We start from the raw sequence: 16727 nt of genomic DNA on the forward strand, positions 1-16727 counted from the left end.
CAGAGAGGAAACTGAAGGAAGACAGAGGAGAAATCTCTGCCCAGTGAGGGACAAACTCTCAAAGCAGCTGGGATTTCATCCAGGGACTTGATGACAGCCAGGAAAGGAGCATCTACAGAAGCTGAACTGAGAGAAAGTAAAAGAAGGGAACTAATCTGAGGCAGCCCTGGTTGATTCATTACAAAAAAGGGAAAACACTTTGAGAAATAATTTGAGATAAAAGAACACAAGGGGAAAAAAGTGGGGAAAAAGACAAAGAAACTCAGGAAAGGGGAAGCAGACAGCAGGAGACAAACGGCAAAGTTCACTATTCCCAGGCTGCTAAATTAAATCTGACTTTCTTGGCACTTGACCATATTCTGTCACCAGCTATATAATCCAACTGATTAATAAATACAGCAGATATGCATTAACCAGTCCTGACTTTGTCCTTGTTTTTTCCACCAGAGACTCCAGCTCCAGTGAAGCACTGCTTTCCCCAGGATCCTGATCAAACCAGTTAATTGTCATTCCTCACACTCTGAGCTAAGTCATTTGCTCCCCCTTTTTTACTGTTGACACAACACTGCCCTACTTGGGTTAAATTCTTAAATGGACCTTTCCTAGATTAACAGCATGCATCTTGTCCCAAGGGAGAGAAACCGTGCAAAGATACTGCCAGCTGTAATACAGCTTTCCACTTTGATGGGAGATTTGTCCTCTGGTTGCAGCTGTATGTTGCCTCCCAAGCCCTTTCCTGACACAAATGAGCAGAGGAAATGATCTAGCTTAAAGAAAAAAATGTGAAAACAATAGTTTTCACATCTCAGCATATCCATTCAGTGCTAAAAGCTGCACATAACAGTTGTCCCAGCTTCTCTCTTCAAGCAGGTGTGTGTGCTCTCCCGGGCAGGGCAGTGTGGTGGGAATTCATCCTGTGTGAGTATGGACAGGATATGCAGGACCTACTGCAGTCAGGCATAACAGGCTGTGGCATCAGTTTAACCAGCAGTTTCTAGACATTTTGTATGTACCATCACACTCCAGATTTCGCACGAATCACCACCTATGCCTAGTTTTCAGCAAGGGTCTAAGAGAAAACATGATTTAATATGATTATGAGGACCAGCTATGGGTCATTCACCTCGACTTGAAGACCACAGTCTAGGACTGCTGGTGTACCACACTGCAATTCTGCTGAATTATTTTCAAATTCTGTGTGATATTCAGAGTTACTGAACACTTACTTAATTTTATTTTATCCAGAGTCAGCTGAGTTTTGCTAAAAGCAGGAACTGTCACTGTTAGTCTAAATTACACTGAGTTTAGGGAGTCTGTCACTAAAACAATAGATCCAGGCATAGACACTGCAACTGGTTTTAATCTGCAGAGAGTTGATCTGGTTCCAACAACATGCTGCAAACACCATCAGACACAATCAGCTGAAAACTGCTTCAAGCTACTCAGCAGACATGTCATCCAGGTACCATGGAGTGTTACTTCCCATATGCTGCCAGAGCACATAAATGGGGTTATGACAAGAGACGAACAGATTCAGTCTGAAATCTCAGTGTAATTAATTCACTTGCCCTTAAGAATCATTATAAGAAATTTCCTATTGCAAAGCCAGCAAATCCACCAGAACCAACCATAGTGTTATTGCCAGTACAGCACATTAGACCTTGCAAAGAATTAATACAAGCTCTGTCAGCTATCAAAAATCCCAGCTTTTGCATGAGGGTCTAATTGGCAAACTGGCTGAAATTTGTGCGCTGTGCTCAAGGAGCTGATACAGCAACTTAGGAAACACAGCATCTGCAATGGATGTACATTTTCTTTCCTAACCAGTCACAGAGAACTTTGCCCTAAATAGCTCAGTTGCTTTTGCTTACCACTGCCACCGGCATTGCTGCCGCCTTTATGAAGCATTTTCCTCGCTTGTGATGCTGCGGACCATTTCCATCCAAGCTCAGGGCCATATTCTGCCATCATTTTCACACTGCATATCTCAGGATTTAAAATTAGGCAAGTAACGAGTCTCTGCCATGTAATTTACATCTAATCAGTATTCTGCTCTTCTGCTGCTCATCTCAAAGGGTGTCTATGAGAAGGGTGGGCAGTGTACAGAGAGGACTGTGATTCATTTGGAAGGGAAAACTAACCCCTCTTAATGCATGGATCGGTGTTGGACAGGAGCACACACACTGGCTCTGCCAGCCATGTCATGCCATAAACCTTCCCCGAGGGGTTGAGCCAAGTCCACCCAGCAAGGCAGGTGCTGCAGAGTTGAGGCTCAGGTCTAGAAATGATACAAAGGAACTGCTCGCACCCGCTACACCCAAACAAATCACTCCTGTATAACCCTTGCAGTTACACAGACACAGAAGGTGCGAGAGATTATTCCACCCAAATTACAAGGCAGTTATTGCTCCTTTCCTCTTCTCTCCAGGGCTTACGCAAGCCAAGTAGCAGTGGAAGCGCTCCCAGCAGAGCTGGTTTTTCTCCATACGCATGCAAAGCCTCCATTCATGGCGGCAAGGCATCACTGACACAAAAGAGACAAACTGCCATCAACACCTTCCTCCTTGGTGCCACCCACGCAGTTTGGCACCTTTGTGCCTTATTTAAATAGTTATGAAGAGTTTGAGTATTTATTACCACTAATTTCTTAACCACTGGTACCAGAAGGTAGAGTGGTACCACCCAATAGCACTGAAGGAACCAGGGCTGTGTCCATCTGAAATGGGGAAAGAGGGGCAGGAGAGAGCACAAGACCACGAGGAGGAGGTTATTCTGCAAGCAACAGGAGAGGAGACAGAGCTGCAATAGAAGATGCTACAGGTAAGGGACAGAGACAAGGGATCAGAAAGGAAATGTTTAGTTATTCCTCCAAAGAGCCTTCACCTCCTGGCAGTGTCATGGACTGACCAGACCACTATATCCTAAATGGACTTTATGCTTTGGGCTCTATGTCTCAGCTCTGGTGCAGGCGAGAGCCTGGTATGGATGGAGCTCCTGAAAGAGGGGCTGCTCCTTGTCCATTCTCTGTAACAAGAGCCAGCTCACCTTCCTGCAGGTGTTATTGTCTGCTTGTGGTTTAGCCGAGTTCAGAGCACCCTGGACATCAACACCTTTACTGCCAATCCCTGTTTGTACCAGCACCCATCCTTTGCGTTGCATGAAAAGCAAATGACAAACATACGGACAGCAAAGTATTTTTATTCCATCTTTATTGCCTGCTGACATGTTCAATATGCTCAAACTACATCTGAGGGACTGCATAGAGAGTGTTTCTTGTTTATATTTGATGTACAGCAGAACACTTTACATTGCACCAAATGTTGAGCAAACGGTAACGTAACAGAGAAGCTGCAGTGGCAGCTGGAATTTCTGAGGTGGGCTACAGAGACTCTCTGGGGGCAAAAGTCTGCTCATCTTATTCAAATGAATTGCTTTTCTGGCCAAATTCTGCTCTGATATGCCAACTGACGAATACAGACCTAGTAACATGAGAAAACATGGAATAACTCTGAGAGCTTCAATTCCACAGCAAGCTGAAGAATATATAGCAGCTGAAAACCAGAGAAGCAACTGCAACCACACTGAATGGCCAGAAGGCTGAGAGAGATAAGGGAATCCAAGTCCAAACGAGCAAACCCTTGCACAGAAGAGTATCAATATAATTATTTATGGGAGAAATTAGGTTAGGAAAAATTACTCTCTGCTTTGGAGAATCCCTGTTCACAGGGAAAGAAGATGAGAACTTGGTCTAATAGGACTGAATTGTCTCTCAGGGAAAAGCAATACCAGTTGCTCTACAGGTGATCACGGACTGCCATAGCACTCCTAACTTCATTTCAGAACATAATAAAGGAAACATACAGAGAAAAGCAATCCTTCAATCTCTGCCCAAGAACAGGGTCAGTACACAATGTTGCCAAAAGGGAAAGGCAGATAGAGGCATGCCCCGTGGCTGCTCTACACCACCTCCCCCCTCTCCGTGGCCATTTTGACCCCATGTGGAGTACAAAATGAGCACTTAAACTGTCTCTGCTGATCATACTTGGTTATGGGACTAGCTATTCAATGGGTCTCTCCAAACAGCCTCCTACTTACATGGGTCCCACACATCATAAATCCCCTTTACTCCCCAAGGATGGATTTTCTTATCTGCCCCATAGTTTCATGCTATGGAAGCCAGCAATGATGGATAAAAGGAGAATGAATACAATTAAGCTCCTACTGAAACAGCTGAACTTGGAGCAATAATTAACACAAAACAAAACAAAGGTATCAGCTTACTCCAGGTGATTTAGGATCAGAGAAACCAGGTGTCTAAGGTGGAAGAGGGACAGCCTGGCTGCCCTTACCAGCACAGGACAGACAGCACACAAGCATGCTCCAAATGTAGGGTCTGGTGCACCTGGTTTATACCATCTCTGTTCTTACACTTTGACCCTCTACAGCAGACCTGCCATCTGCTTCATCAGCAGCAGGATTTTACCCTCTGACCTGATCAGTCTGGATCTGTGTTGTCACAAGATCTCAGCTGGATCCCGTGTTATTCCATCACAGCATCTCTGTGTTGCTTTCATAGAAAACCCTGAACAAAAGTTTTATTCCTCACACTTGGAGACAACACACCACAAGAGTCCAGAGAGGAGGGAGAGAGAGATGGACCCAAGAGGACTCTGTGACTTCCTCAGGTTGGTGTGAAGATGGATCACTCACACTGGAGCCACACACTTCTGTGACCAATGCAGCAGTTCCACCTGCTCTTGGTAGGTGAGGAAAGATGTAACACACCAAGTACTGACCAGATCCTTTTAGGTTACAGAGGACATCTGCCTGTTTCCTTGAAATTCTTAACAGTGGTCAAATATACAGGTCGACTGAAACTGGGGGGGCAAAAAGTGAAAAAAAGAAAAAAGGGGAAAAGAAAGACATTGCAAAATGATGATTGCAAAATGATCAGTGAGAGCTGTAGACAATGAGAAGCAGTAATGAATGTGAAGGCAAGATAAACATAAAGAATGATTTGATGCTGACTCTGACATGATGAAACTTCTGCAGATTCAAATGGGCCCCAAATTTAACCTGGAGGTTCAAAAGGGAGCCCAAGAACCTCCAACCAAGACAGACTGAGCTTCCTCCTCGCCTCATTAATTCCTCATTAAAATTAATTTGCCATTTTATCAAGCATTCAAGTGCATCTGGAAACTCATGGCTAGAAGTCTGCAACTGCGATATCCTTGAGAACACCCATACATTTAGAAAAGAATCCATGGTTAACAGGCACCCTGCACAGAACCACAGCTCAGCATCAATCACCCGGCACTGAAAATGGCCAGAGGACAGACTCAAGTATTTCATGTTGTGATTTAAGATCACTTCTAGTTACATCTGTTACCTGGACCAGGACAAAGAATCGTTTCTTCCATCTCTTCCAAACATTTTTACCAATGGCCCATAAATACCTAGGAGAAAAGAACAGGTGAATTCAGCACACAAGTGTTCATCTGTTGTTTTCTTGCTTTTCAGTGCATTTTGTTTACACTTAGAAACTGAAGTTAATGCACAAGCAGAAATAATTACAAGACTCTCAAGCTCATCAGCATTCATGAGTGGGTTTATTTCTAGCCTGAAAAAATCACCTGCAAAGAAAGTGACATAAAAATCTTACAGAGTCTTAATGTTACACAGTATTAATTCTCTCTTTCCCTTTGTCCTTCACAACTTGCTCAGACTTTAAAGCCCTTTAGTGCCAGTGAATAGCTACAACATGGTTGGATGAGCGAAGAATGCATTTGCAGCGGAAGAATTAAGGGAGACAAACCCCAAATCTGCTTTAGCCTTCATAAAACCATTTGGCTGAGGGGAGCTGTCAAACAGAGGGACACTTCCTACATCAAACCCAGTACGCAGGACCTCAATATCCATTGGACTGACTAAACCAGGACACTTCACTGAGCAGCTCTAAGATGAAATCCAGGAAATTGCTTGGCTACAGATAATTCAAGCAAGCTGAATAATTTCAGGGGAGGAGTGAATTTACTGTTTTCTACGAAGAATTAACTTTTTAAATTAATGTCAAAATAAGCACTTAATCTCTGTGATGAATTGGCCACTGTAACATTGTAACACAAACATCAGCAAAACTAGTGGCAGCACCAGGCTAATAATAAACGTAAGGATATTATTCAGCATTAGTATGTTTTATGTATCACTATAATTACTTTAGTTCTGGCTCAATAAATAGAAAAAGTACTTCATTTTTGATTATGCAAGGGGTTTCTTATGCCAGAAGAGATCCAGCATACTCTTGGTGAATGTTAAAACCACAAAACTCCAAGTCATGCTTATGTGGGCTTTGAATCCTTGGTAAGTCCAAGAAGAGGGTAGTAAGTGTCCTTTTGGCTATTGCTGCTAATATCAACAGAAGGATAATCTCAGTTCTGGTAGCAAGAGGTATAAACCTTGGAGTTTTGAGGAGTATCATGCAAATCAAATGTTAGTTGAAGAAAGCTCGAGAACAGCCCTGTTATCAGCTGAGATCAAAGAAATAAACAGGACAGGGGACATGTCCTCTCTGGCTTTGGTGCCTGTGATCATGGTGAAAAAATTAAACTTCACACAAGACTACTGGCTCTGATCTCATCAGCACAGAAGACAGAAGGAGGAGGAATTAGAAAAGGTGAGTGATCTAAACCACCTAATAATGGATGGAATTTAACAAAACACTATGAAAGTAAAAGTGAAACAAAGTCACTTTTATAGCACCAAAAACAAACTGGAGAAAGAGTTATTTCCAACAGTGAGTTTCCCGGACAGTTTCAATTTTTTGTCACATCCTCAGCTCTGAAGAGCAATCAGAGCCTTGGCAATGGCCTTAGCTAGATCTTCCCAAGGATGATCTAATTTGTAATCATAGGAAGGTATCTATAACTCTATCTATATGAACATATCTATAACTATATATGTAACTATAAGAAGTGATCAGGGATCCCTCTGGCCCCAGATCTTCTGACACTCCCTCCTGGAAAGGAGAGGTGCCCCTTTACCTTCCAAATTATTAGTTCTACTCCAAGCAACTGCTATTTAATTGTGTTGTGTATCTCAGTATAAACAATGCCAGTCACACTGGGCTTTATTTCAAGTGGAAAGTGCACTGTGATTTTGGTTTTGAGAAATCAATACAGGGAGACACAGAGCAACTTAAAAAATTGTATTATTGTCTGTAAGAGAGTCAGGAGGTTCACTTATTATTTCTCACAGAAAAAAACATAATTAGGAATTTCCTGAGGAAAACTGTTTAAAATTTAAACTGTTTGGTTCGTATGCATTAAAAAAGTCTACACTAAGAATATGGAAAGTGCACTATAAATGACTGAACTAACGCCATGTTTGTATTTATCTTTCTGCTTCACCTCCTGTGAACTTGAGAAAAAGAGGGCCTCTTTGAGAATATTAAAAAAGTGAAATTTCCTAATGCACATTCAAAACAAAATTACTTCAGATTGAGACAAGTGTTTACCCAGAGTGCTTCATGTTTTGAGGCTTATCCATTCGCACAGCAAGCTTGATCTTCAGGTCTTGATCTGGGCAGTTTTTGGAAACAGTCATTTTGTGCCACTCTGACTGCTTTGGGCTATTAGGAGTAGGGTGGAGAACAACCTGTAAGAATTAAAACCAACAACGTTAAAGGGAAAAATTATTCACAAAATGGGGTTTAATGTGGAACAGAAATACATCAGATGACCTAGTTTTGTCCTAGAAATCAGTCTGGATATGTCTATTCACATCGATGAGGATAGATTTTTATTGCTTTTTTAAAGCACAGCTTATTATTTTGAGATTAGGTCATATATTCTTTGGCTCCTCAATCAGCTCATGTGGCTATGCAGACAGAACTGCATAATCAATTCCTATCATTTCAGGATGGTACGTCTGACTGAGCTATGACAGCAGATAAAATCTGCATCCCATGTCATGACACGAGTGGCTGCAGGACTCTGCTTCCATTTCAAGCAGCAGGAAATGCTGGGAGGGTCTCCAGCTGGAGCACATCCATCCAACACCAGCGACTGCAGATGAACACCAATGCAAGCATTTGGCTCAAAGAAACTGAAAGCTCCAAGAGGTGAATAGTCTTTCCTGATCATAACTGTGCTTTTCCCACTCATCCATTACCACTACAAAGCAGAGCAGCTCCCTGGAGAGTAAGAGTCAGAATATTCCCGTAGAACTACACCACATCCACCATCTTCTCCTGGTATTTCCATATGTTTCCTCTGAAGTGGCCTAACCCTCTTCCTCCGACACCTGTTCCCCTTCTGACGCTTTCACTCTCAGAGGTGACTTTTCTTGGTACAAATTCATTCAAGTTTCCACTGTGCTGCAGTGAGATGAATCTTCTTTAAATCCATTAACCTTCATGCAAGCAAATTGTTTCACAATTCTTACATATGGCAGCATTCACCCTCATTAACTGGTGTGCTGCCATCACTCATTTCTTGCTCATGCTTAGTCTACGGTCCTGCCAAACTCCAGACCAGACTATAACCTTGTATTCCTCTGCTCCTCAATTTTGCTGCTGAGTCAACAATCTAGGGGCTGTTTTCCACCAAAATATCATTGATGCTATTATCCTATGATAAATGACTCTAAAACTTATTTTATTGCCTCCTCTAAAGCCTGAAGTAAGCATCAGTAGATTCTCAACTTTACCCTTATCCATTAACATTATTTATCACTTCTTTTATTGAATTGCTTTTTCTGTCAGGAATCTGAAGCTGTTATTAGTCACACAGATAACTGGGCAACACCAGTCTGTACCGCATCACTCTTGGAAAAAAACACATTTAAGCAAATCCTGAAGATGAGAAATGAGTTCTCCACATGAGGCAGGGGGCATTAGAAGCATGATGGACCCAAGCTCTGAGCAGCATCCAAGGAACCCCAGTGCCAGGCAGGTCATGCAAGAACATACACCTGTGCTAAGCCACATCTCTTAGCGATGCAGCAGCCACTCAGTGTGTTTGGGATGCTCTCTACTTTGATTTCTAACTCTTTTTTCAGCAAAAGACACAAACTTTTCTTAGTGGTGTTGCAATTCACAGCTCTTCCCCTCCTTGCCCTCAGTAGATGAAGTACTGGCATGGCTGAAATCCACAGGAGCCCTGCCACTAGCTTCAATAGGGTCAGGATGTATTCCCATGCCTTCAGCTGCCCATTCAGCAGTGTAGGGCTTTGGGAGCATTTTCCAGTTCTCCCTTGGATAAAAGTGGCGAGCTCAGGAGTGGCAGCCAGTTGCCAACTTAACACTCGCAATAGAAAGTGGGCTTTGTACCCGCCTGGCAGAGCACAAAGCCACGGCTCAAAGGGCGGCTGAGCAGGGGTGTTTTGTGTATAAAACCTGCTTCCCTCCTCTCTCCATGAAGGCAGGTTCCTGCCCATTCCAACAGCTAAACCAGTGGCTTAACACACTCCTGGTTTCATTATTACATTAAAGAAGAAATCTTGATGCAGCCTGAGCAGACCCACGTCATCTTTCGGGTGCTCTGGGCACACTGAGCATCCCTTTGAAGTTTGGCCGACTGAAAGCACTGGTGGCCACGGGCCAAGGGGAATCACTGCCAGCTCCCCACACTTGCCACTGCTGGCCCGCATCCTTCAGCCTGCAGAAACTCAGGGCTGAGGGATGGTTTCCCGCTGGACTGGGAATTCAAGCACATTGGTAGGGCTGGCTCATCAGCCTTCAGGGCAAGAGGGGTTGCTTTGGGTGCTGACATCTTTCTCAGAACAACATGCACAGCTAATTGCTTCCCAAGACCAGCAAAGTCAGCACTGCTCATGGCTACCAGTGGAAACAAGACTTACAAAGCAAGAGGGGCTGCTTTGTAAAAATCCCTGAAAGGCAGTGCAACCAGCTGGGTGAAAAGCTCTGCTCAGCATGCCACAGTGGGTAAAGGCAGGGTGCCAGGCTGTTTGAAGTAGGAGGTTTTGAAAATAATCCTGAAAATATTATGATGCTGTGCAGCAAAACAATTGTAGGTCTTCAGGTATAGTACTGCAGCCTAGAGGGGTTGTCCTTTGTCAAAAAAGGACAGGGAGAAAGGAAGGATCAAGGTGCGGATGAGGAAAGTCTGAAGGGGCTGTGGCTTTCTTTGAAGAGATTGGGAGGAGAAAAGAAGGGGTAGCTTTGCTTTTCTCTCTCTCAAGTGCAAGAACAAAAGATGCTTCATGAACATGAAAACACAAATAATTAAAATGAACATGAATTACATGAGACAAAATTTCATGCAGCACTCTCCACCATAAAGTTATAAATTAAATCAGCAGCTCACTAGGACCAGAAGAAGGTTTGGCATTTTTATGAACAGGATTAACATAAAACCGTGTTAATCAGGAAAAATGTTGAATTGACACAGACTCTTCCTTGTCAAGGCACAAACAGTCATGGAGTTAGCAAGAAACATCCCAACAGGTTAGTCCATAATTGGAAATACCATACTTGGACAAGCAACAGGATCAGTGGCTTTCCTGACCATGCATTTCTTAGCCATAGCCATATAGACAGGATGGAGAGCAAGGAGTGCTGCAGGGCTGGGCAGACAGAGCCCAGCTGCCCCTGGAGATCACTTGGGTCATGCTGAGCCATGACAACTCCTCTTACCCTGAACTGATTTTCATGGAATCTTCATCATACTGATCTCAGCCTGAGGAGCTGAGGAAGGCACAGCAAGGAGTTTGCTGCCACTTATGCCTGGGGCCAACACAAATTAAACAGCTGCACAAAATCCGTGGAGACAAGTGAAGTGTCCCAAAGCCACAGGAAAGTGTCATCCACAGATAACTCTGGAGCTTCAGGCTGCAATGATCAAGGGCCACCAGTCCCAGGGCACTGGTTTAGGGACCACAGGCGAGGGGCAGAGATGGGGTGGGAAGATTTGCTCTGCAGCCAATACCCTGGGAATCTGAGCTCTTTGCTACTAACACCATTGATGGGAGCAATGAACCCTCATGTTTCACCCCCCAGTCCAGCTCCACTGAAGCCACCAGTTCAGCCACCATACATCCCCAGGGAAGAAGCCACAGCTCCAAGCCTTTCGCAGGGAGTACTGCAGTCAGTGCTTTCAAAAGCTCAAACTGTGCACCAGCTGCTCAGTAGATATGAGAGAAGCTTAACATTCCCTTGCCAAACTTAAATCCCCTCTTTCTGCTTCAGCATAATCCCCTTTTCTGCCTCAGGAATGTCCATTTCCGCAAGCAACTTTTAAGGCTTTCTGGACTGCCAATATTGCACACAAGATCCTCTGCCTTTGCTCAGAGGAGGCACAGCCAGCTGAAATGCTGCCATTAAAAACTCACAACAAAGACAGCATGCGAGATGCACTCCTTTCCAGCAGTGCAGAGCTTGCTTTCTTTCCCCCTCCTGAAGCTTGGCAAAAAAGCAGTGCATGTTGTGCTCCAAAGATATTTCTGTACAGGAGAGATTTCTCTAGAAAAGCAGGACCAGAAGGAAACATTATTAAACTCAAAATCTCCTTACCCTCCCAAGCTCTTTGTCCTCCAGAGCCAGCACTCCTGTGCTCTCCGTGAACAGCTTCACCTTCACTGCAGGAAGCGCATGGGTTGTTGTGAAGTCTCCTTGGGTACCCCAGCTGTGAAAAGAAGGACAAAGTGGTGTTCAGCTCAGCTGGCAGGTCAGCAGCAATACTGCTTGGGCATGAAATAGTTAACCCAAAATGTGTCTGACACAAGCCAAAGTGGTTGGGTTGTGTGAGTGACAAGGGCATTAATTATCTTCTCTGAGAAATGTGGGACAGATGTTTGGAAAATGCATGATGGTCCTTGGGGGAAAAAAAGAGAGCATTAGGGAGCAGCATGAAACCAAGTTTAAGAGAACTTTCTTATTTAGAAAGAACAATATGTCTCCTGCAATGCCAGCCTATGTAGTCACAAGAGAAGTATAGGATTGAAGACATCTGCACCCAGGACGTCTGTAATCACTCATGCCTATGCTCCTCTCTTGGCCAATTAACCTCTCCTTTCCAGGCTGAGAGTGAGGTTTACTTTTTCTGAAGAAACTGCAATTTAACCTGGGTCACCTTCCAAGTCTCAGCCCAATCCAATTTTAAGTTCAAGTCATCATGTCTGGAGTAATCCTAGCTTGCTAGGACTACAGAGCAGGACACCAGCTCCTTGTGGGTGGGACTGCAGTGGAAGTGCAGGAAGACGCCATCTGCAACTACACCACGATCCACTGTCTACTATTTGTACTCCATGAGTCATTCCATGGCTTGGAAAGGAGTGGTATGGAGGCTGAATTATCCACAGCCTCTAGACATGCATGTCTCTAGAGAACATCTACAAGTTTCTGCAACTGCAAGTTGCCCAAGTGCACAGAGAACATGAACTCATTCCATGTGGGACCCTGCCAAAGAGCATGCCATGGGCAATACCTCTGAGTGATGTGGTGGAACACACACTGCAACCCAGAATGCTGCAAGTCAGATGAGAGATTACACCATAACTCACTAACCACTCCTATTCACCCTCACTCTGTTAATGACACTTTCTCACTTTAGGCTGTCCTCAAACTAGATCCTCTGCTAAAGAAAGGCAGTTCTGTTGAAAAGGCTCAGAAGACATGGTCCAGTGACTAGATGTTCCTCAAAGATAAACACCAAGCACCAGGTTTAGCATTTGGAAAGGGATCAGAAAAAATAATTCACTTCTCCTTGTGCTCTATGAGTATGGGTTTATGCTTTGCTCCCCACTGAGCAAACCTTGTCTGAGCTCAGCAGATAAGTGTGTTCAGCACAGAGCTGATTAACAAACTTGGGTTCCTCATTGGCTTTGCTCTGAAGCTTCCTCTCCTGGTGTCACTGTTTCACATGTTTTGGTTTTTATGATGCTGCATCAAACTGCCATCAGTGCCAGAGACCAGAAGTTTGGTTTAAATTATCTACAGCACTATAGGTCCAGTCAGGTCCTCTATATCATATCTTTTTCATGTGTGAGCCATCAGCTACCTAATAAATGTTTTAAGGGCAAGAAGCAAGAAACAATTTTCTAATCACAGTTTCAGGCCACAGGTTACGTTTTCTCTCAAAAAACTGCATTGTCACCAGGAGGGAAAGTAGGAAGATTATATTGCTTTGGGTAAGAGGCAAAAGTAAGAAAATATCCAACCTTACACTGTGTATTTTGACAGCATCTGCTTTATAGAACTCATATCTCTGTTTACTATTAAAAAGCTCTTATTTGTTGAAGCATTCCCAGACCATATGTTATCAACAAATGTTACTAACCAAATACAAACAGTAATTTTCATTAGGTTTCCTTCATGGGAAGAACATTAACCACAAAGAGAATAAATGTTTCAAATGACAGCAAACATACATAGCAAACCCTTGAGAACACTGGTACTTACATATTCATACCCCCAAAAGCCTTGAAAAGATCTGCGCCAACAAATGGAGACCATCAAAAGTTGAGTTTTGTGCTGGTTGGAACCTGTGGTGATGTCATTAGTTGCCATAGAGATGCTCAGCATAAGGCCATAATTCATGCCACTGAAACATCATTTGTATTCAATCTGAGTACCCAGTTTATCTGGGCTGTGTATTAAATTATTGTTCAGAAAATTAACTCTGGACAGTAGCTAGGTATTAGGATCTTCTGAAGGACTAGCAGTGTAATGGTTTCATTTCCATATTTAATCACTAAGCAGGTTATCACTGCAGGAGTTCATTTGTTGGGAAAGTGCATTGGGACCCATTGTGGACAAATGCCATGAAGTAACCATGCTATCTTGTCCCCCTGAGACAGAGCTCATGCTGACACTTCAAAGCAATAAAACATCTGCAAATGAGGACAAATAAATGTCATTCTGGCCAAAAGGATATACACATACAGATGGATACATACATATGTACAAACACCCCAAAAAAGGTACACAAGCAGAACAATTCTGACAGTACTTCCTCAGTCAGGACCATATTAACTATCTGAATCCTGCCTGAACCCCTCAGCTCAGCATTTCTTATTGCCCAGTCCATCCCAGAGTCTGGAACCAATAAAGAAATGCTGCTGTGCACAGAGAATTTACTAGAATCATCGCCCTATTTATGGAATCTGTGCTGTTCCAGTGCTATCACCGGGATCTACTTTTATCTCCAGGATTTCTACTTAGGCATCAAACTTAGGATAAGCAGCTAAACTGTTCTGGCTGCAAAGTGCCAGAGGTTGAGATATGCTCCAGGTGTTAACTTGACAGATGCTGACCCTTGTTTTACCTTTTACAAGCAAAGTAAGGAGATCATCACTGTAGACTTCGTGTCTACGGATTCACCTAGAGGTGCCATCACAGTTACTGACCAAACAGCCCTAAGGGCTGGCATTTTATCCTGAATGGAACATACAATGACACATATCAAGAGGGTGTGAGTGGCCAACATGGAACAAAGGTCAGTTCTTGTCTCCCATAACCTCCACAGCCTCTTGGAGCTCTTGAAGGATGGGCTCACCTGTCTGATTTCAGGAGCATTTGGGAGCTGTCACAGACACTGCCCTTACTGGCATATGAGGGGCAGTGATGCCATTGCCAATGCAGGTGCCAGGCTGCTCAGAGCTAGCTGCTCTCAGCTGTCTCACACTGCTGATCTGACAAACCTTCAGGTTGATGCTATTCAGTCCTTCCCAACTTATGGCCAAAACCTGTAAGACCAGTCTCCTCCTGTCGATGCTGTACCAAGCTCTTACCCTTTCCTGCCATAAGGTCACTGCAGAAACAACTGTCTTCATCCTGTGGAAGTGCAGTGCTTTACTGATCTTTGGCTGTAGGGCTGAGGACTTCTAAAATGCAGATACAGCAATTATAAAGTTAAATTACCACGTAGCTAAAAAGACAAAAACACTGTGGCACTGCTATGTTAAAATATTCAATTAAGATACTATTTGGGATATGAATAAGGCTTGAACAAAATCCTGTCAGGATCCCTGTCCTGACTCATGTATCACATGAAACTAGGCAGGAGTGTCTCTGACTTCAGCTGCTTTTCTTCACAATATCCCACTTACATGACCTAATATACAATTTTCTCAGTTGTCCTTGAGAGACACTGATTTAGTAATTTCTGTTGAACTCTAGTATGTAAGTTCCTCTAAAGGAAATTTTAGCACCCATGACCTTCCTAAAACTGAACATATACATTTAATACCCAGGAAAATTCATTAAATTCTTTCATTCATATACTGTAGTCTCCAGCAAGTCTGCTCAGCCCCTGCCTAATTTGAAGCAGTCACCCTTCTTCCAACAATGCTCTTGTAACTTGATGTAGCCAGAACACTGATGTCTGTGATTTCTATAAATTATGAACAAGTGTAACTGGTTATATTGCTGGGTCATGAATCAGCCCTGCTAACCAGGCTAACAGGGGAGCAGCTGCAGAGCCATGTGCTTTCCATCTAAATGTCATCTATGACCAGTTCTCAAGGACTTCAAAATTACCAGAGGGCACCTTTTATCCCTCTTCAGCTTGCACAGAATAAACATAAAAAAATCAGAAAATGAAACTAAAAATGTGTACTAAAGGAGAGCTATGCTGTCCCTCAAGTGAGCTCACTCCAGGTGCACATGACACTTAATGGACACAGCAGTATCCTGGGACAGATCTTCCCTGCCAGAGATGTTGCCCTTCTGCCTTGTTCCAATAAATTCACCACTTAAGTAAAAAAGTCTTGCAGAACAATATTCCAACATGCTGGCCAGATTTCCAGGAATTTATTGAGCCACCTGTTCAGTATAGTTTTTCCAAATTAACCAACTCAGTAGTAGTGCCTGTCCCTCCCAAGCCAGGAACACGTCCTTGGAAAGGTAGGACATGGAAGGCTGCTTCCATCCCTGCAGGGTCACCAAAACCAGCAGCAGCATCACCCACCCTCCTGCACAGCCAGTTGCCTGTGTACAAGGGCACAGAGGTCCAGCTGAAAGGTCTTTAGTATATGTGACCATGTTTGGGACAACAGTTGCAAGGCCAGTTTAGCCTCCCTTGCTGTCCTCTACTGTCAGAGTGGGATCTGGTGAGGATGCAATGACTGCCCAGTCTGGCTGCCTCCCTCCTTTGTGCAGTGCTGGTGGAGAGGGTTGTGCTTCATGCACTTCTCCTCATTCACAACCCTCATCTCTCCTCTTCTGGCATGTCTGTGTCCCTCATGGTGTACTTGTAGCTTGGTCTCCAAAGTGAGCTGGCTGGTGAAGGGAAGCTCTTCGAGAGGGCAGCACAGACAGCAGCCTGACAGACACTGCCTGGGCTTGGTAACTGCTTAACCTTGTGTGGTGTGATGCTTTTAATCCAGCCTTGGTTTCTTATCTTACCGTGGTGCCCAGTCATGGTCCCTGCTGGATCTGGATGCTGCTCTGAGGATGGAGAGTTCAGATCCCACTTCATCACTGGAGACTGAAATGCTACAGTCTCAATTTAGTTCTTCCAGAAATCCTGTCTAACAAATGATGGTTTTATTACTTTAGCACATTCCTCCCCTCCCAGAAGAGACCTTTAAATCTTGGGCCATAAATCCTGTATGCCCATGCTTGAGCACTGGGAAAACAGAGTTAGAGCAGAAGCACACCAGGCATTGAGCTAACCTACCTTCATGCAGCTGATGGAGTAGCACACGTTTTCCTCCAATGTAATGCTAAGCTGTGTTTCTTTTCTACATATTTCTAGAGACACAAGTGA

At 43.7% G+C, this 16727-nt stretch overlaps 1 protein-coding gene across 8 annotated transcripts in view; it reads right to left on the minus strand.

The window, feature by feature from the left end:
• Positions 1 to 16727, minus strand: part of CADPS (calcium dependent secretion activator) — a 210823-nt gene that overhangs the window by 102287 nt on the left and 91809 nt on the right. For all 8 annotated transcript variants that reach the window (XM_069028361.1, XM_069028360.1, XM_069028367.1 and 5 more), the window contains exons 7-9: positions 11531 to 11642; positions 7514 to 7653; positions 5390 to 5456 (exon numbers count right to left, since the gene is read on the minus strand). In XM_069028361.1, the coding sequence (XP_068884462.1) occupies positions 5390 to 5456; positions 7514 to 7653; positions 11531 to 11642 (319 nt within the window). The remainder of the gene's footprint in view (positions 1 to 5389; positions 5457 to 7513; positions 7654 to 11530; positions 11643 to 16727) is intronic.

Source organism: Aphelocoma coerulescens, chromosome 12 (genome assembly GCF_041296385.1).
Source record: "Aphelocoma coerulescens isolate FSJ_1873_10779 chromosome 12, UR_Acoe_1.0, whole genome shotgun sequence".
Classification (NCBI taxonomy): Eukaryota; Metazoa; Chordata; class Aves; order Passeriformes; family Corvidae; genus Aphelocoma; species Aphelocoma coerulescens.